General features: G+C 35.2%; 3 protein-coding genes across 6 annotated transcripts; 1 reads left to right on the top strand and 2 right to left on the bottom strand.

Annotated features, from left to right (window-relative positions):
- Positions 1-719: 719 nt before the first annotated feature.
- LOC129564997 (zinc finger protein OZF-like) lies at positions 720-2,859 on the bottom strand. Its single transcript, XM_055439257.1, has 2 exons — positions 2,603-2,859; positions 720-2,361 (listed from the first exon to the last, which is right to left on the bottom strand). The coding sequence occupies exons 1-2, from the start codon at positions 2,804-2,806 to the stop codon at positions 1,015-1,017; spliced, it is 1,551 nt and encodes a 516-aa protein (XP_055295232.1). The 5' UTR covers positions 2,807-2,859; the 3' UTR covers positions 720-1,014.
- A 1,075-nt stretch (positions 2,860-3,934) lies between these two features.
- On the top strand, positions 3,935-15,444 carry LOC129564990 (DNA-binding protein Ewg). Of its 4 annotated transcripts, XM_055439248.1 has the most exons (9): positions 4,179-4,526; positions 7,415-7,845; positions 8,053-8,478; positions 8,590-8,733; positions 8,865-9,023; positions 9,397-9,525; positions 9,616-9,751; positions 9,968-10,095; positions 12,554-15,444. In XM_055439248.1, the coding sequence occupies exons 2-9, from the start codon at positions 7,552-7,554 to the stop codon at positions 12,743-12,745; spliced, it is 1,608 nt and encodes a 535-aa protein (XP_055295223.1). In that variant the 5' UTR covers positions 4,179-4,526; positions 7,415-7,551; the 3' UTR covers positions 12,746-15,444. The 4 variants fall into 4 exon arrangements, with proteins under 4 accessions (XP_055295222.1, XP_055295219.1, XP_055295223.1 ...); XM_055439244.1 differs by lacking the exon at positions 12,554-15,444 and having other exon boundaries at positions 4,142-4,526; positions 9,968-12,386; XM_055439249.1 differs by lacking the exon at positions 8,865-9,023 and having other exon boundaries at positions 4,195-4,526.
- A 669-nt stretch (positions 15,445-16,113) lies between these two features.
- LOC129564996 (troponin C) lies at positions 16,114-18,063 on the bottom strand. The gene is made up of 4 exons (XM_055439256.1): positions 17,961-18,063; positions 17,277-17,445; positions 16,793-17,044; positions 16,114-16,499 (listed from the first exon to the last, which is right to left on the bottom strand). Exons 1-4 carry the CDS (start codon positions 17,961-17,963, stop codon positions 16,471-16,473), a joined length of 453 nt encoding a protein of 150 aa, XP_055295231.1. The 5' UTR covers positions 17,964-18,063; the 3' UTR covers positions 16,114-16,470.
- Between the last annotated feature and the right edge of the window lie 2,548 nt (positions 18,064-20,611).

Genomic DNA, 20,611 nt, shown 5'->3' with positions numbered 1-20,611 from the left:
ATATATCTATGTACATCACGATACATGTGACGAGAAATTTATATACCGACTCTAACTCTATTTGCCGAAGCTTTCACCGAACACTGATTCGCTTGTATGGTGGTTTCGCTGCTGACCAGATGTTTTCAAACAATTAGAACGCTTTACATTCAGGGCTGTGAATACCGTTGACTTTTTTTTACGATTTTGCTGACTGCGAACCGAACAAATCATTGTGGAAATTGGTACAGTTCAGCAGAATGAAGTTAAATTAAGGGTAATGAGATTAAAATTATGATGTACTAATAATGTATGCAAATTGAATTTATTCGATGTCTTCAAAATAGCTGAGTTTCCATAGAGTCTCTTTAAATCATTCGCCGGTCTATCAATTGTTGTTGTTGAGTGGATGGTTTTAAAAAAGCGACTTAAAACCGCATGATTTGGCTTGCAATCAAAAATATTAGAAATGTCATATACTTTCTGAAGAACCGACTGTGAATGAAGGTAATGGCCAATTAATTAGAAATTAATTCAAATCAATTATTTGAATATTGACAGTTTAGAACAATATACTACTTTGGAACTCAAACATTATCGTTAAGGCATACAAACATTATTTGAATGGGGGGGGGGGGGGCTTGATTTTGTCACTGTAGTACATTTCTAAAAATACTTTGTTTCTTTCGTTTATTTGAATATTTGCTGCAAAAATAAAATCCGAAATAAAATCCAACCTCTTTTCTTATTTCTCTTTTAATGTATTTCAGGTCTGTTTGATTTCAAAATGAAATTTTCATTTAAAATGGAAGTTTAAACCTAAAGTAGAATGTTCGTGAATTTTTTGTTTTGCAAAAACTTGAATATATTATTTCGGAATGAATATATTATTTCTAAAATCAACGTTTTATTAGCCCTAAAAAGTGTATCAAATTATGAGTCTCAAAAGAATCATAAAATAATTGATTTCAAACTTTACTACTTTTCAATAATTCTATGGGATGAAAGACTGATGATTGTCAATTTGCTTGGACACTATTTTTTCTTCACATGATGAACAGTCCTCATGTGTTGATTGACATGACTTTTGCTGATGAAGCGTGCATCGCATACTTCGCATTGAATCCTCTCTCCGGTGTGATCTTTTCGTATGTGGATCTTCAGAACATGTTTGCTTCGACAATACTCTTCGCACAAATGGCATCGGTACTGACGGCGGCCACAGCTTTCTTCATGCGCATTTTTCATACCTTCGGTTGCGTATCCTCCGAAGCACTTGGAGCATTCAAACGGGAACTGGGCGCTATGTATTGTTGACAAATGACGATTTAAATCTAACTGCCTGATGAATTCTTTGCTGCAAATTTCACATTCGATCGATCTTTTGGCTCCGTGTTTCCATTGCATGTGCTGCTTCAAACAATGCTTGTAAACAGTTTTGTAATGACATTGATTACATGCAATTAGACTTCGTTGGCAGCGCTTTTCGTGTATTCGCTTATCTTCTAGACTGGTGAATCGTCGACCACATTTCGAACAAGCATGTGGCAATTCATCTTTGTGAGTCATTGAATGTCTTAGGAGTTGAGAGTTGGTTGTAAATGACTTGAAACAAATCGAGCACTCTGACGGCTTTTCTCCGCTGTGAATCCGCATATGCCTTGTCAAATTTGATTTAAACTTTGTTTTATATTCGCAAATATCGCATTCGAATTGGCGCGGATTGCACAATCTTTCATGATCGGTGATGACTGATTCTTGGTCAAATCTTTGATTACATTTTACACAATGGAATTGACCATGCGTCTTCTTATGAAGAATCAAATTATATTTTCGTGAAGAGGTATTCGAACAAACATCACACTGAAATGGCTTCTCTCCAGTGTGAATTCGTAAGTGCGTTATGAGTTTAGACTTACTGAGCGTCATATGATCGCACACTTCACATTTGTGCTTCTTTTGCTTTTTCATCGCTTTATTCCTGGGAATCATGCGCTTGTTTTGCTTTTTGGCATTTCTAATACCTTTCTTCCCACTTTCAACTGGTTGCGGTGGTTGAACATCAACTACGCCACTCATCTCATTCTCGTAATCATCGTTGGCATTAGCTCTCCCATTTGATCGTTCACATGGTTCTGCGTCATTTTCTTTGTCCGTCTCTTCTTCCTCGCATTTGATTTCATCCTTTATATCATCGAAGTCATACGCCGGTCCTTCGTAATTCGCACAATATCTTCCATCAACTCTTGGCCGTGACACGTTAATGACATCATCATTGTCGTTGTGTTCCTGCAGTTCAGGATCTTGTTTGATTTTCACCTGTTTTGGCTTTGACTTGCACTTACAGCGCCTACCAGAAACACCTCTGAACGGGTTCATTATCTCTTAGATTTCGGAAAAACATCAAAAATCAAACACTAATAAATGAAATGACTCAATGCAAAACACGTGTTTGACGCGTGTGTATGGTAAAAAAAATGCACAGCAAAAGTGCACACCTATGTCACAAAATATTCGACGTCAATTCTAATGAATACCAAGTTAATTTGCAGCTTTTACAACAGAATTACGAAATTCCGATGATGAACATTAAAATAAATAATAAATATTCCACTTCACTTACGTTTGCCGTTGCCTTTTTTCCGCTAAAAATGAAAACGTGTTGATTTGCAAGTCGTGATTCAATATGTCTGCTTGCTTCCGTGACTCTGTGAAAAATAGCAATATCAGCACAACCTCCGACATCGATGTTGCGACGCCACCAAATTATTTCAATTGTGATGACTTTTCGTTTAGTTTTCAACTTTGCCAATTGCATGCGTTTCATCTCAATGAGTAGCGCTGATTTGAGCAAATCCAGAGATGTATGAAACGAATTTGCAAAAATGTCTGTTAAATTCTTAGGAAATTTTATTTCGAAAATCCCAATTTACTCGTTGCGTTTGAAATTATGATTGTTCGAATTAAAAATTATCATTGATTGAGCAATACAAACATTGAAGTAATGTTCGAAATTTAACCGCCAATATTGAATGTGAGTGTTACAAAGTAAATGAAATTCCGAATTCTTATCAAATGACAACAACGACATAGAATACATTGTGATCGCAAATATTGTTAGTATTTAAGAAAAATACGTTTTGTCACTTGCATCATGTTGAACATTCAAACAAAAATTTCAAATCAACTTCAAAGAAATGCCGTTAAAGCATCCGAGATTTCATCACATGGCATTGGAATTGCGCATTCGCACCAAACGTTGATCAAAAAACCTGATAGAAACAAATGGTTGTCAAACAACAACAACAGACTCATTCGTTATGTTTATGTTAAAATGTAAACAAATTAGCGTTGAAAATTGCGCATGTCTCGCGTTCGCAACAATCACATTTTGAAATTCCGGTACAACAAATGCATTGACTTGAAATAAAAATAAATTCATTTATTTGAACGATGAAAAATAGTCGACTGAGAGGCGTGTAAATGAGAATACTAATCTGATTGGATTGAATTGTATTGGATTTTGATGCATTTCCCATATCGCACCGAATGAACTGAAAGGAACTGTTCGAATAACGGGATTGGACGCACTCTCTCTAACGTCACGTACGAGTTTGACAATAGAAGAGAATGAGTGTGAATATAGGAGAGTGTCAGAGGGAGAACAAGGAATATTACAAGAGAATGCTATGTACAGTACACTGTACAGTGAATGGTTGACAATGAAATGGTCTTTGGAAAAATGAAACAATTCGGTTGATTTCGTTAAATGTATTGATTTTTTTCAATGTGATGAATGTATGAAAAATGTTTATTCGTTGTATTAATAATTTTTTAATGATGAAAATTGTTATAAAAACTAATTCTATTGTCGATTTTCGCCACAAAAAAATTAACGATAAAATCAAATTGTATTTTGATTTTTTTTTCAAATGGATCCAAATCCAAAATTTTATCAAAATGATCCATTTCGCTATAAATTTCGTCCGAAACATGAAAAAATAACCGGTTAATTTTCTGTGATTCTTACCGACTGTGTCCGCATTAAATGTGAGCTATTTTCGGTATTTCACCGAACCGAATCCCATTGAGATTGGAAACGCTGTGAAATGTGAAAGAAAAATGGCCGCCGTCGAGGCGCTATGATACACATCTATATATACTACGTATTTGGTGTATACACACAAGTTTTTTTTCTTCTGTTCCTTCTGTTCGTATGTGCATGAATCGTGATGCGGATCGATAATGACATCGGAGCAGCAAACCAAAACTGATATACATATAGAGTGGATTGAGTGAAAAAAAAATATGGAGGTTCAACAACAAAATCAGCCATCATCCATAAACGTATCGTGTATGCTGTGAAAAATTGTTGTGTCGTATGTGAATTTATGTGAAATTTCGTGAAAAATTGCTCGCTACGACCGAACAATGTGGTGCACAACCGAATAAATTGTGTAAAAGTGTTGTTATTGTGACAGTGCGAACGAGCGCAATTAAATGGGAAGAAAATTTTTCGGAATTGTCGACAGAAAAAGTGCACGCAGGTGCGTACGCAAACGTATATTTGCCACTAAACTGGGCTTGCTCAGCTCACACAAATATCCGAACTCTTTCAAAACAATATTTATTTTTGTGTGTTCATTTGCGGAGAATTTTATTGGTTTTTTATTGTTTTGGTCGGCGTTCGCTTGAATTTTCGACCAAAAATTTCCAGGCCAATTGCTATGATGTCAGAGAGATTGTGGCATGAACAAAAAATCGCCGTCATTTTTCACACACAGAATTCTGCCATTTTTCTTTTTCGCTCTATCTTCTGTCCAATCCCAATAATAAAGTATACACAAGACGAATATTGAGTGACAATTGTTGTTCGGCAAAACGCGGATTCAGTGCAAAATGCGAGCAGCAGTTGTGTATTGGTGGTGTGTATGGATATATATGCCGTGAACAACATACGGCTATCTCGGGTTGATTTGACAATTGCTCCAATGTTTATAGCCACGCCGAATGCGTAGAAGTCGACTCTTCCGAACTCATTTCATCGTATGGCTGCCCCGTGTGTTCATTTTTTACATGGGATTTTTGGTGGGCAAACGCGGAATTATGTGATGCGCCAAAATGAAATTCAAGAAAATTATCATACACGCGACGATGTCTGTCTTTGCGGCGTGCTCATATACTCTGTCTCTGTTGCTCTCTGTGTCGGTGTCACTTTCGGGTCGTTTCATTTTTGTTTTTGTTTTTGTTTTCATGCTCATAATGATCGGCGCACTTTCGAAATTTTACGCTGACTTCGTTGTTCAACACACCGCAAAATCGGCATATTTTGCGCCTGTTGTCACATTTCGCTCCATAAACAAATCGTGTACACGCGACACACGATTTCATTGATAAATTTACGCGCATTACAATTGAGACTGTGAATGTTCAGCCGAAATATTCACACACGGTCATTCTCTCACTCTCGTTTTTTTTTCATTCTCTTGTTTTGTTTCTCGTTCTCTTTCGCCGTATCACAACTTTTATCAAATATTATTTGCTTATGTAAATATTTGGTTAGACAAAATGTAAAACGATGCAATTTAAACAAGAGAATGAATCGCAATTCCAAGCGCCAGCGCCAACAAATAATAATACAATCAAGAATGGAAAATAATAATTGTGTGACATAACATATGGATACGAAGCAGATTTTCCTCTCAAACCACGTTACATACGGCAACCGTATTACAATTCTCGCATTTCTAAGCGAAACACTTCGATTCTATTCAGCATTGTCAAGTTCTAACTCAATTAATCTTCTGTCGGTCTTATGTGCTCTCTCATGTGCCGAAAGCCAAGCCAAAAATTCCAATTCTCGTTCTATTCATAATCGTTTGACGTCTTAAATAGTTCACCTTATACGTGTGTATATTTTTAGAAAATAATTTGTACTAGCGCGCTACGCTGCAGTCTATCTCACATTCGTTTTTCCGAATATTCCAAATGATATATATATATGGAATAGTCGGGTGTAAACAGTGATTTTCTCTCACTCTCGTTGTGTTTTATTCAGAAACTTGCATCAAAATCTTCCATCTAAACAAGATTCAGTTCAAAATCGTTTATTTTTCTGTTTGCTCTCTGGCCCGAAAACTAAAACAATATTTTCCGCTTACTCATTTGCTGCACAACAGTGTATGTAGTATAACAGTACGTGCGCATCATAGAGCGCACGTTCATGAGCACTTTGTACGATGAGCGTATTCATTTAAATCGCCTAATAAATGAAATGACACACTCTCCCCAACGAAAAAAAATTGAATCGCTCTTGGCTGACGATTATTAATTTATGCAATGCATTTGCTATTGCGCTAGATGGTTCAGTCAAAATTGGGGTGAGCGCTACAATAGTTTTACTTTAAGGAAATATTCCGAATATCTGTCCCTTTAAACATGTTTTTAAAAAGCCATTTAAACATTCTCATTCGACAACGCAAGTCGATTGCTTCTAGTTCATCGAGCCGAGCTGACTCAAACGAAATATCAAATGGAGTGGTGTTGTTGTTGCGCGAGTCACTCGTTTATCTCTCCGTTTCATATTTTGCCGTTGGTCATGTGTATCCGTTCCCAACCCTCCGTCAATATCTCGGTGACTCGATTTCCTTTTAATTTAACAGCAATCTGATTCAGTTGTGCGGTTTCTAGCATTGTACACAGCACCGAAACAACATTCATTTGTTGTGCACACGCTCAGACTGTACTTTTTATGTTTTCTCCGCATTTGGCCTATGTTTGACGGCGTGCGCACATATGTACATTATGTTCATGTGGAAAATGAATGCGTAGATAATGCTGAAAACGGGGAGAGAGTGAGAGTGAGGAAAAATACACTCGGAGCATGCGAATGTGTTTAAGTGCACATTTGCGCCGTGTATTGTATGCGATGTGCTCGTGCTCGTTGTGTTTTGTAAATACGTAAAAGACGAGGGGTTACTGAACTAAAGCCATGTGAACGTCATCGCAACGCTCGATGTTTTAAATGAGGAGGGTAAAAATCCAATTAGACACTACACTGCATGTTATTCGATATATGTGTATGTGTGAGTGTGAGTGTGTTTGAGTTGAAAGTTGTTGTGCGTGCGACACTTGAACATGTTTCTATGAATATGGTACGACTACGATGACTCAAATGTGAATGCGTATATGCCAGATTGGTGTGTGATTCATTTGCGCTGTCGCAGTGGTGGTGAAGGGACGAAAATTTTCCTCTGTCGTTCGTTGTTGCCATGGTCAAAACATTTTAAAAGAGTGGACAGTTTTCGTTTTTAGTTTTGAAAGTGATTCCTTTTTTGTTTGTTTCCTGAGCAACTTCAATTGTAATATTACTCGAAATATATTGTACCGAAAAAACCGTTTTTAAACATTCTTTTTCTCATTTTTATCGAAACAGATGGTGAGGAATATCTTCAAAAAGTGAATTTTTCGTGAGAACCAAACAGATCTTGTGCAAACAAATACCAAAGATATACAACAAAGAAAAGTCAAATTAAATTTAAACACAGTCATTGAACACATACAACAACCAAAATGAATCAAGCAACGTACATTGGAACGGAAACAATCGAAATGATTGAAGATGATCAAATCGATGGAATGACAGATGATGATGATGATGATGGGCCAAGCAGCCCGGAGAGTGCATACGATGGCGATTTAATGCATGACGATGATGTGACAGCACAACTAGCAGCCGCTGGTCCAGTTGGAGTTGCTGCTGCAGCAGCTATTGCATCGGCCAAAAAACGTAAACGACCACATTCATTTGAAACAAATCCATCGATTCGGAAACGCCAACAAAATCGACTACTACGGAAATTGAGGGTATTTATTTCCATTTAATTGCTGGATTTTGTAATTAAGTCGAGGGATTTTTTGAACTATATGATAAGATGTTGCAATATTGCTTGAAAATATGAAATTGTTTCACGTTCAGGATTTGTATAGAACTCCAAATGATGAGATTGAATTGAAAAAATGAATTTTTCGATAGAAAATCATTTTTAATTTATAATTTTTATCTTCCAACAGCAAACCATTTATGAATTTGCAACGAGAGTCGGCCAACAGGCAATTGTTTTGGTGGCCACACCAGGCAAACCAAACACCAGTTACAAAGTTTTCGGAGCCAAACCACTTGAAGATGTCGTACGTAATCTCAAAAGTATCGTAATGGAAGAATTGGAATCGGCATTAGCTCAACAGGCACCACCGCCCGTTCAAGAGGATCCATCACTATTCGAACTACCACCGCTCATCATTGATGGCATCCCGACACCGGTCGAGAAAATGACACAGGCACAATTGCGCGCATTCATCCCATTGATGTTAAAGTACTCCACTGGACGCGGTAAACCAGGCTGGGGCAGAGAATCAACACGACCGGCATGGTGGCCGAAGGAATTACCGTGGGCCAATGTTCGTATGGATGCACGCACAGAAGATGAAAAACAGAAGGTTAATACCGATTTTGTGTTAATGATTCAATGAAGAAATTGGTTTTGAAGAATGAATCTTGAAAAATATCGAATGAATGGACTAAATGGTTGGCTTCAATTGACATTTCAGATAAGCTGGACACATGCTTTGCGCAAAATAGTCATCAATTGTTATAAGTTCCATGGACGTGAAGATCTTCTGCCAGCATTCTCGGAGGAAGATGAAAAAGCCAATCAACTTGCCACATTAAACTCATCGGTTGCCAGCTCACATGTAAGTCGGCACTAAATTTGATACATGTTTGCCTCCGTCTATTCATTCAGAGAAAAACTTCAATTTCATAAGGCTCTCATAGGCTTTGCGTCATTCAATGTATGAAACTATTATTCTGTTGGAAATTATAGGTTGGCGTTTTGAAGGTGCACCATTCAGGTGTTACGACATCATCGGCGAATAATGTTAGCAACACAATTACAAAACAAATTCACATTCAAGCACAACCGACCACGCAAACCATTACCAATGCACAGATTCTTGACTCGATGCAAATAAGCGATGTAGATGTTCGTATTTTGTCTTTGCCTCAACAAATTACTCTGGATTTTTCTTTTTTCGTTTTTGGTGTTGTGTGCCTTTTGTTCGCTTGCTTATGATTTGACCCATTTTGATTCTCTTCTGTTGCCTTTTATTCTTTTGTTCCCAATGATTTTTTGCCATTCGTTTATGATTACCATTTTTTTTTCTTTTATTGAAAAGGGTTTCTAACTCAGCTAATCCCTCGATAGACTCGTTGCAATCTCTCGAATATTAACGTACACTTTTAATTTTTACTAAATCCATTTCTTTAACTTTTTTTCATTTTATTTTGATTGAATCGATTGTTCAATTCCACTACAAAACACGAAAATAACTAATTTACATAATTTTCTTCCGCAGTACACACAAGGGTTGTTACATTCCATTCAAAATGCCGATGGAACAGTTTCGATCATACAGGTTGATCCAAGCAATCAAATCATCACTCTTCCTGATGGAACTACAGCTCAGGTTCAAGGCATTGCAACGGTAAGTTTTCAGAGAGAAAAATTCATTCAAACGGAATAAAATACACATTTGGGCTCAAACTAATGTTTCTCATTCTTCATTATCCAACAGCTAAGTCAAGGCGATGGTGGACACGTACAAACAGTACAAAGCATTGATGCAGGTCACGAGAATATGACAGTCGATTTGACAGAGGCTACACTCGGACAAGATGGACAAATCATTATCACCGGGGAAGATGGTCAAGGTATGAAGAATAGCATATTTTTTGAAATGACGCTAAAATTGATTTGGAATAAAGTTCACGGTTTCGATTCTTTTATTTCGATTAAAATTTTATTTTTGATCAAAACTAATATGTTCTATTAGTATTCCATTTTAATCGAGACTTCATTGCGTACTCTACCATTTCTATTGAATTTTTAAATTTTCAAACTAAATTCATTTTCCTAATTTTATTCAGGTTATCCGGTGTCTGTGAGTGGAATGATAACTCTTCCCGTATCATCATCCGTATACCAGTCGATGGTTGCCAATATCCAGCAGATTCACACAAATAGCGATGGAACATTGTGTATAACACCGATGCAGGTACAAAAACCCGGTCACCAACATTCGATTAGTCATATAAACAGCACAAGTATTAGTGGCAGCCTGATCGGCAGCAATTGTAGTGTCGCGCCGTGCATTAGTAGTGTGAACAGTAGTTTTAGTAATGTTAGTAGTGGCAGCGGCGGCGGCGGCAGCGTCGGTAGCGGTACACCAGTACTTGCAAATTTTCAGCCAAATTCGGGCAGCCCGTTCGGTGGCTCATCTGAAATAGCATCGACGCTCAATTGTGACAGTGCCGCCAATAATAGCAATCACAATTTGCTAGAATTGTGCCGTGTCCTAAGTCAAGCGACCAATGTGAGCAACGCAAATTGCCAAAATACACTTTCATTCAACAATCTCTCGCCAAATTTCACAAACAACGATCGAAAACCAGCCAAAGGCAAAAAGTTTGTGAATCGAAATCAATTTATGAGCTCGACCACTTTCAATCCACCAACTTCCTATTCAAACGAATCAAACGGTATGGATCGAAATTTCATGATACAAAATATCGATGATAATAAAAGCACTCACCAAAGCGACACCAACAACAACAACAACAACAACAATAATCACAGTGAAGAAAGCAACGGTAATGCCAATCATGATCTCAAATGTGCTCAAATACTGGTGTCCACTGTCGCCGATGATTCGTCGAAAACAAACAAAACCGACAATATCCCAATCAACGTTCAGCTAAACGAAAACGACACCCATAGCATTAAAATGGAGTGCGAAATTGATGTTGCATGATTTTTATTCGCTTCAATGGTCGCCGATCATTTTGTGAACAATTCAATGAATAAATTCAAAATAAAAATGCATTTAAAATGCAAAAAATTCAAACAAAACTAATTGCTCTATGTTATAATCGACGCAAAAGAGAAACAAAAATTCGACTGAAGGAGAATATCAACCGAATTTTGCCATCAACGAAACAATTTTGCCAAAAATTATTTATTAAGCTTGAATTTATTCGTAGAGCGTAATTTTGAATTTCATTTTTTTTTCCTTTCAACTTTTTTTTTCATTCAAGTTAAAATTTTATTTATTTTGATTGTTTCCTTATGACACATTTTTGTTTCTCTTTAGTTTAGTCCGTATGGATTTCTTTTGTCTCTAGTCAGCTATTGTGTGTGATTTATACCAATCCCTACAATTTATTATACAGAATCAAAACACTTTTTTTATTCTTTTATGAAATCTACACAAATTCTTAGTATTAGAGCCGCGTGAGAGTCATCTATCATTTTAAGTCTTTTCTTAATGACATGGTGTTTTTTGACATCGAATTTCATATTTTTATCTTGAAATTCTGAAGTCCAGTTTAATTTTGAACTTTTGATGGCTTTTCAACAAAGTCAAATTGAATATTCAAAAGAAAAAGATTGAATATATATTCAATACATATTCTTAAAAAAAAATTCAAAATAACTAAAAGAAAGCACAATTTCTTCAACAAGTTCCTAAGATATGAGAGATTTTTTTTTCTTATGAAATTCAAAATATTTTATTCAACAATTTAAAATTTTCAACTTTTTCTTGTTTAATTTAATAACAAATTGCTGTTATTAACAATGGCATCTCCTTAAACTATATCTAAGAGAAATATTGAAAATATTTTCGAAAACGGTGCTTAAGATTTTCTACTTAATACATTTGAATCAGCTCAGAGTTTGATGCCATAAGAACCAAAAATATTTAAGTTAAATTTACATCGAATGATATGGCGCACAATTTGAAGGACTAATTTCTTTTTCGAACGTTTATTGAGTTCATTAGCCCAACCCGAAGACATTTTGGAAAATCTTCCAAAATTTGAATACCCATCCAGTTTATTTTTATTTTTCAGTTTTTAAATCACTCTAAAAAAAATAAAAATCGGTTCATTTGTCTAAATTGAGTTTTCGAAAAAAATAAATTAAATTCAAATCGGATACAAATCAATCAATTTATCCAAAAAGAATCATTTTTTCGATTTTTTCTGTTAAATTTCGAAGAAAATTATTCTTTCAAATTGTTCGTCGATATCAATGATTTTAATTTTTATTTTGTCTCATTGAATGAGTTGCAATTAAAAATTGCAATTAAATATTAAGTTTTTACACATAACACACTTTAAATTTGTCGTTCACTGCAATAGACATTTTATTTATTGTTCACACACCACCGCATAGAATTTCGTTCATTTTCCTATTTATTTATTTTTCTTTGTCAATTGAAACATTTATTTTATTTTGTTTTTCTTTGAAACCGAAATGAATAAATTTATGTTTTTTTTAATCGTATTTTGTTGTGTTTTCTTTTTCATTTTGATTTTCATTAGCGTGTGCTTTGAGTGAGTAAGAGCTGCCAATGTGGCGTGTTCACCATTTGAGTGTTTGGATTCGTTGTCAAATTTGTTTCTAAAATAATTTAATGTAAACGAAAAAATCTGGTTGAATCTTTAATATAGGTTGAAAATGGGGATGGATTGGAAACGATCACCATGTCGCCGGGCATGCATCAAATGATGATCCAAGGTCCGCCAGGAACTGAGCCGCAAGTCGTGCAGGTGCTCAGCTTGAAGGATGCAGCGGCTTTCACCAAAGTCATTTCCGGCATCGATGTAAAAAGTGAAGGCGGCACAACAATCATCGAACACTAAATGCTCTCATACACATAGTTTTGCACACAAACACACAACAAATAAACGATAATTTTGTCGCATCATTTTTCATCCAACCATTGAACGGGATAACAGTCGATTTGTACCATACGAAAATTTAAAAGATATCATGAACAGATTTTTTCCTCCTGCGATTTCGTGAGTACATTTTTTTTTCTAAGCAGAAACCATATTTGATATTATGTATGTGGGTTAGGATTAAATACGTGTCAGTTCACTACTAATTTAAGGGCTAAGCAATTCTTAGTAGCTGAAAAACACACACACTTGTCACAAACTACATGTAATATTGCATAATTTATATATAGCATCTATTCAGTACACGTACACTTTCTCTTACCGTTTGAGTTTGGTATTATCCCAGTTTGTTTTTTTTCTATCTCTCAACTAAATGCTAGTCTTTGCGTATGTTTCTCTATCAAAGCATAGGCAATGTAAGACTTATTTAAGACGTAAGCAACGAAATTCCGCAAAATGGCCAAATTGAAGGGTTGCTATCCCAAAAATTTGTTACAACTGTTCCCCACACCATTCGATCATCCAAAAAATCACTCAAAATTTTGGAGGGACAGCTTCGATTCAATCGCATGGGAATAATCATTTCAGGATTTTTTTCTCAATTTTCTTCAAATTAAAACACTGAAAATGCATCTTAAAATAATTATTCGCATGAATTGAATCAATAATTTAAAAATTCCCGTTTGGAAAATTCAAATCGCTTTTTTGTAATCAATAATTACCAGAATGCAAAATTAACGAATTTTTCTAATAGCGCAATTGATGTAATTTTCTAACATTTAAAATGAAAAAAAAAAACAAAATGGTTTGCATAGTGAATGAAATCTTAGCTTAAGTAGATAAATTTGCGAGCAACATGTGAACCGCCGGCATTCAGTGAACGGCGTTCACATTTTGTTGCACACAGAATAAACATCAACGACAAGTTCTTCTTTTCTTTTTCTTTTTGACAAGAACTTACGACATTTTTCTCTTTCTGTTTTGAATGCAACTGTAATTATGATAAGAAAATTAAATTGGCTCACAATGATCTCAATGGTTTGAAGGAGGTGTTCAATGGATTTAGTTCAAATCTTGAATGTAATTAGGAAAAGACACATTGAATACTCAATCAGAATCTCTACGGTGTACCGGATTATAGATATTGTATACATTTTAAGTAACATTAATTAAATTTTTGTGAAAGAAATCATCATTTGAAATGTCACACACTTGTCTTTCGGCTACAGCCAGAAAGTGAATATTTGCTGCTGAGCAGGCCTGAGCTTAGCTTAATTTGCTGACTTGGACGCTTAATGCGGTGAAATCTTCACTTACGGTGGGAAGATTTCATTTCTAGCTGAGATCCACCTTAATATAATTGATAAACAACATGAATCTCAGATAGCAATGACATCTTCCCACCTTCAGCTCAGCTCAGCAGCAAATATGCACTACAACGAATAGTGACTACATGATCATTCTATTCGAAAACGAAAGCTTAGACATTTCATTTTAAAATGAACAATTTTTTTCAAGGAATCTCTTAATGGTTTTCGTTTAAACTAAACATTTTCATCGCTGAATATTTTCACACTAACCTCATTTATGTGTTTGCATGAGACTGATTTGTCTATAAAAAATTATCCTAATTTATTCCATAACTAATTTATTTACGTAATTTATTTAATTATGATGGAGCAATTATGAAGGAAGTCAAAATAATTCTCTGAATTTTAATTTTTACAAATTAATTCTTTTAATTTGAGTTTTTAGTTCAAAAAATTCTCAATCGAAAACAATGACGTGAACGTTTTGGTTTCTGTGATTTTATATTTTTTTATATTTTACGAATTGCAATAGATTTTTTCGTTACGAAAACGAATCAAGAATGATATTTATTCGAGAAAATCATGAGATTATTTTTTTCATTTTTTTTTTCAATTCACGTGAACATATTTATTTTTTCTGTCGATTTTTATTTGAATTAGGTAAAAAAGCAGGTACTCATTCAGCCTATTTATTTAAATAATTTGTCGTAATTTGTCGTGTGACGGATTTTTTTCCAACCACAAAACTAATCAGAGTGTATGTATTTATAAATTTTTCCTTTGCCATATATAAACATTCCGACACGTAAAAACCAATTGTAAGAATCACTCTAAGTATTTATTGCATAGGAATAATGTGTATTTTAATCCTATTTATTATCATTATCATGGAGACATCTTGTCATTTTCTAATTGTAAGACACAATTTTTTTTTTCCTTGAAGGGAATGCGAACTAAAAGTATATTTAGCATAAGACGGAGTGAGTGAATCGATCTAGTCAGAATTGAAAGAGAAGAACGGCGATGCATTTTGCGCTGAAATCTTTCATTTTTTTTCTTTGTGGTAAAATGTTTATGTAATTTAACTTAAAACAAAAGAAGAAAAAAAACAGTCGTAGTATCATAAATGTCTACTTAGTGCAATTGAATATGAGATGCAAGAGATAACAGACAAAAATAAACTGATCCAAGAGATGAGCAGATAGATTTTAATTCCATTGACCATGTACTTATATTATAGTTGGTTGAATTCGAACATTAAATTTCCAGAACGATTGGACGCAAATTGTGTACAAAAATAAAATAAAAAAAGTGACATTTAATAAAAATGATAATTTTTAATCAAAAAAACATCTCTCTTTCACTCTTTGTAGCCCAAAATACATTTAACGTTCTAATTATAGCGTGGGACAGCAACTGGCATAGGAACTTACACTATCTGTCGATTATGTTGTTCGTCAAACGAATAATTTGGCACCATCGATATTCTCTCTGTTTCATTTGTTTCGCCGTTTGTGTGCTCTTTTTTGTTCCTTGCGCGCAGCGCCCAACTAAATTGTCTGATGAAACGCCAAAGATTTATTTATGCAATTATTCTTGTAATTATAAATTCCGCGCTGCTCAAACACTGAATCAATTAGGTTATTGCCACGCAGTGATATATTTTTAATGGAGAGACCACAACGTACACTCGATGCAAACGGCAGCCAAGAAAATATTGCACGATTGGCGACACTAAATGTCAAACGATCACTTTTACGGTAAAATTTATCGACTGAACAAAATTGAATTTTATTTCAAAGGAATGCGCAGTGTGTGTGTGTCGCAGACGATCGACCGCAAAATCGGTTTTTGTTTCAGGTTCAACGTTGATACTTCACCTTCAATCAAGACAATGAATCATGTATATGGTAAGAGGCTCTTATTACAAGATAAGAGATTGATACAAATGGATGAAAATTTAGTAAAAAAAAAACCATTTAATAAAGTGTAATGAGTTTTATTTTGTTATTTTTTTTTTTTTTTTTGGTTCAAACATCAATTTTTGTGAAGTTTTTTTTGTCTTGATGTACGAATTCTTTTGTGTATTTACAATTTAACAAACTTTTTTTTCTTCTTTTTTCCCCCTTGTTAAAATAATACTTGGTGGCGAATGCGCAAATTCTACATATTGAAATCTCGCATTTTCCAATTACATGTGAAAATCGGTAGTAGCAGCAGTGGTTGTTTTCCTTACATAAAATTTCAAAACGTCTATTTCAATTTATGTCGAAGTTATCGGTTGATTGTGATGTGTGCAAAAATGCAGATAGAAAATAGAGTTACTTAATATCGAAAATTTGTTGTGTATAAATTAGAAGATGTGCAAAAAGCTCCTTAATCACCGGTCATCATTTCCATGAATTCTGAAATGAGAGAGGAAAAAAACGAGTGAAATTGATGAATAATTCAGTGGCAATTTGGCATGTCTTATGGGCCATAAAAATTGTTTCATTGTAAAATTAAAAAAAAAAATTCATCGTAAAATTTAAAGAAATATCAAATGTTGCATGCACAATTTATAGCTCGTTGTATAGAATGATTCAATTGACCTGCTATTCGAAATCTGAATCAAACTTAACATCGTAAAAATCTAGATTGATACTTCTCAATATCGGAATCTATTGGATAATATCCAACGAAGAATAAAGTTACTTACCATCAAAATCAACGGTACCCGATCCGTCTGTATCAATTTCAGCGATGATACCATCTAAGTCGGCACTGTTGAGCTTATCATCCAATGCGGCCAAAATCTCTTTGAGTGTACTCGTTGTAATGTAACCATTTCCCTCTCGATCATATAATCGAAATGCCTCCTTGAGCTCTTGTTGCATGGCCTCAGCATCTTCTTCCTCGAGAAAATGGCCGGCAATGTTCGTGAATCCATCGAAATTGACCTTTCCGGTAGCTGAATATGGATTTATTATTAATTCACCATTCTATTCATACAAGACAACTCACAACTCATGATTTTCCTACTCGTGATTTTATCATTTAAATGATCATTTTCAAATTATGATGACTGATGAATGAACAATTCATCAGTCTGATTTTCATTTTTTTTTCTTTTTTCATCTAAGTCATGCATTGTTAATGTTATTCAAAGCCAGAATGTAGTCAAGGTCACTTGTTTAACTCACCATCTGGATCATTTTCATCAATAAGTGCGTTTAGTTCATTATCATCGAACAATTGGCCCATTGTGTTGAGGATGGTTGAGATCTTGATTGTTTCGATGAGACCAGTTTTTTGTGTGTCAAACATCTGGAATGCTTTGCGCATTATAGCAACTTTTTGATCATCATCATCCTGCGGAATTTTCACAATACACAAAATATGTCAATGCAAAGCACCAAAATCAAAAAAAAATGAATGAAAAAACTCAAAAAATACTTCAAATAATTCAAACTGAACTACTTAAGTTGATTTATTTAACAAAACATTTAAGTTTAGTTCCTTTAAATATCTTTCTTGTGTTTCTTTTCTTTCGTCGATGTTCATTTTTCATTTGATACTATTATTTGGCAACAAAACAACCAAATTGTTGGAATTCTTAATTTGCGTGAGAAAAAAAAATCACTACACTAGAATGCTTGGCAAACTATCTTTCGTTTGATCATAAATATTTAATCCTGGAATTGAACTAAAACTCAATCTTTTCTTCGGTAAAAAGGAAAATATAAAAAACGGTGTAAAAAACGAAAAATAAACTTTATGAGTTTATTTGTGCACAAATCTATTCAAGAACTGAGCCAAAAAAAAGTCGTTGCTTTGTCGTGGATCTAAATTGCTTAAAGCAATCCAAAAGTAGGAATAAAACAAACCATTGCTAAGAGTATTGATTTGAACCGGCGGCCGTTTGCGTATCGACTGGTATGAATATGAACGTTGGCCGCTTTTTATAATCTCAACCACTTTGAATCGGAGCGATGGCAAAGAGTGTGTCGACGCATAAATGTCCCAGCAGCCAAAATCACAGCCACGACCACAACGACATTCAGGATTTTCAATTGATCAATGTGTGTTTGCAAAAATAGCGCACCCTGTGCCGTTTTGGACGCCAAATCTATACGAATCTCAGTTAAGCAATTTTCAATTTGGCATTCTCTCTCAGTGTGCGTGTGTCTAAGTGGTGAATAAGAGTGTGCGCCGATTCCGATCATAATGAATATCTATCAAGCTGATGGTGGCCGAAGTGATGCGGCATATAGTGAAACGAAATGAAGTATAGCCAAGCAAAAAGCGCACGGTGCGACGCATTCAAACGATTTTTGTGCGTTACCACAACGACGTAAATTGGCGAATACACCTTCAACAATAGTATTATAGCTGTTTTCTACAATGGAACACTGAATTGTCCACACACAGCACGAGGGAGAGAGAGAGAGAGAGAGCGCGCGAAAAAGTGAGATGAGACTCTTCGTCTGACCGAAAGATAAATGCTTCGAAAATCGAGCGAATGAAAATCATTTAAACGATTCCTTTTTTTCTTTCGCTCGCTTGAATATCGGAATTCATTTTCGAACGGACAATGTGTCGCATTTGTACCGTTTTCATAATTAGAGCACATCACACGCACACAAAATGCCAACGGACAACAACGGACAAACGGACAGTGGAAAAATAAACGACACAAGTGTTGGTTGTTGGAACTCTTGGTACATGAATAATAGCGAATGAAATGTAAATTGAAATGCCCACATGTGACACATGGCCTCTTAAATGTTAATTCGAATGCTATAGGACCGTGAAAATGTGTTTTCCCTGTTTGTGATCGCCGGCCGCCTCACTATTCGACATATTTATGTTGGATTGTGACTGTTACCCGTTTCTCTTTCTGCGTTCTGTCGTCTGCGGCAGATTAAGTCATTTTTCAAATGTTCACAACACATTCACCGGCTAGAAAATTTCCGATCGCAATTCAAACAAGCTTACAAGCGGTTAAATGATAATTAACCAAGGTTAATATGGCGTTTTTTTTTTCTCAGTCGAAAGCGTTCGAAAAATTGATGAAAATAAAAACGGCTGCAAATTGGTATTATAAATAGGGGAAAAAGAGTTCGGTGTGCGTTCTTTTTCTGTTGTTCTTCATCTTCTTGTTGTTGTTGTTGTTCATCCGTTCCTTGTGCCGCACACAATTTTTTATAGATATTTTGAGAAATGACTTATGCTAAAAATGTGAAATCAATGTGAGAACGTGAAGGATTTGAATCGGGAATGCAATGAAACAGATACATTTCTTAAATTTCCTCCCGCTTGCCATGCCGCGCGCGCACTCGCTCTCGGTACACACCGAAATCGAAATAAATACACAACATCAACATTCACCTAGTGCTCTTCTGTCATGTGATGTGAAATTTATGACATGTTATGCATAAAACGCTTGTTTCTGACACGCTAATAAATGTTTGTTGCCGCACACCGAACTGAGTGCAAGAATGCGACGGGAAAAGAAAGCAACAAAGCCGGAATGTCTTCTTAATCATCGGCATTTGACAGTTTATTGAAAGTTTGTTCGGTTTGATTGGACGCTTCAATCGTTGTATTAATTATTGATTACTTGTGTGCACTGAGTGACGGCACCGTTGACATAAGACAATTATCAATCAAAATGATTTTCCCGGTTAATCATCGGCGGGTCATATTTTGAAAAAGCCGCTCGAAAAATCATAGTGGGAAAATCGAAATGCGGCCGAAAATAGTAATGAGAAAATGAATGATATTTTTACCGCCCACCGCGGCTCATCACGGAAGGTAATTTGTGTAAAAATAACGGCGAATGAAGCGCAACGAACAATGTCAATGATTGGAAAAATGCATTTCGTGCTAATTGGACAGATTTCAAAAGAGAAAGAAATTTACATATTTTTGATGCTTTCATTTCAACGAGCCATTTTCGACATCGAACACTGCGACAAGTGATGAGCATTTTCCTTCCATTTATAAGGAGCAGAGAGTTTTTAAAAGGTGAATGATGAACAGAAAATTGTACATTTGCAATGATGACGAACTGAACGAACAAAAAAAAAGTCGACAAGCAACAATGTTGGTGACGTTGTTCAATAATATTGAAATTCGACAAAAATAGGAGCGCTGGCGTATTTTTGTTGGCAAAATTTGTCGTAGCTACAATATAACGGTAACATTTGAACAGTACACAAAAATAAAGCTGCTGCATGACAAAGAAGAAAATTGTTTTGAAAGAGAAAAAAAAGAAGCGAAACATTGAATCCCGTAAGCACGTTGATTGATTTATGAAACATCAAAAATAATGCAATCAAGGTTGAAAATAAACGAAAATAAATTCGTTGTACAGCAAGCGATACTCTCGAAATGAATATTCAAAATCCGTCGTACACGATCGAAAATGCCGTCGAAATCGCCTACAATTGCCAAAAAGTGTTGAGCTGTCACCAAATCAAGGTATGTGTTCCAGATGGAACAACAAAATGTATTATTATTATTATTTTTGTAT

Source organism: Sitodiplosis mosellana, unplaced genomic scaffold (genome assembly GCF_009176505.1).
Source record: "Sitodiplosis mosellana isolate CC-2019 unplaced genomic scaffold, AAFC_SMos_1.0 Smas_scaffold_2, whole genome shotgun sequence".
Lineage (NCBI taxonomy): Eukaryota > Metazoa > Arthropoda > Insecta > Diptera > Cecidomyiidae > Sitodiplosis > Sitodiplosis mosellana.
This window is presented reverse-complemented; position numbering and strand designations above follow the sequence as displayed.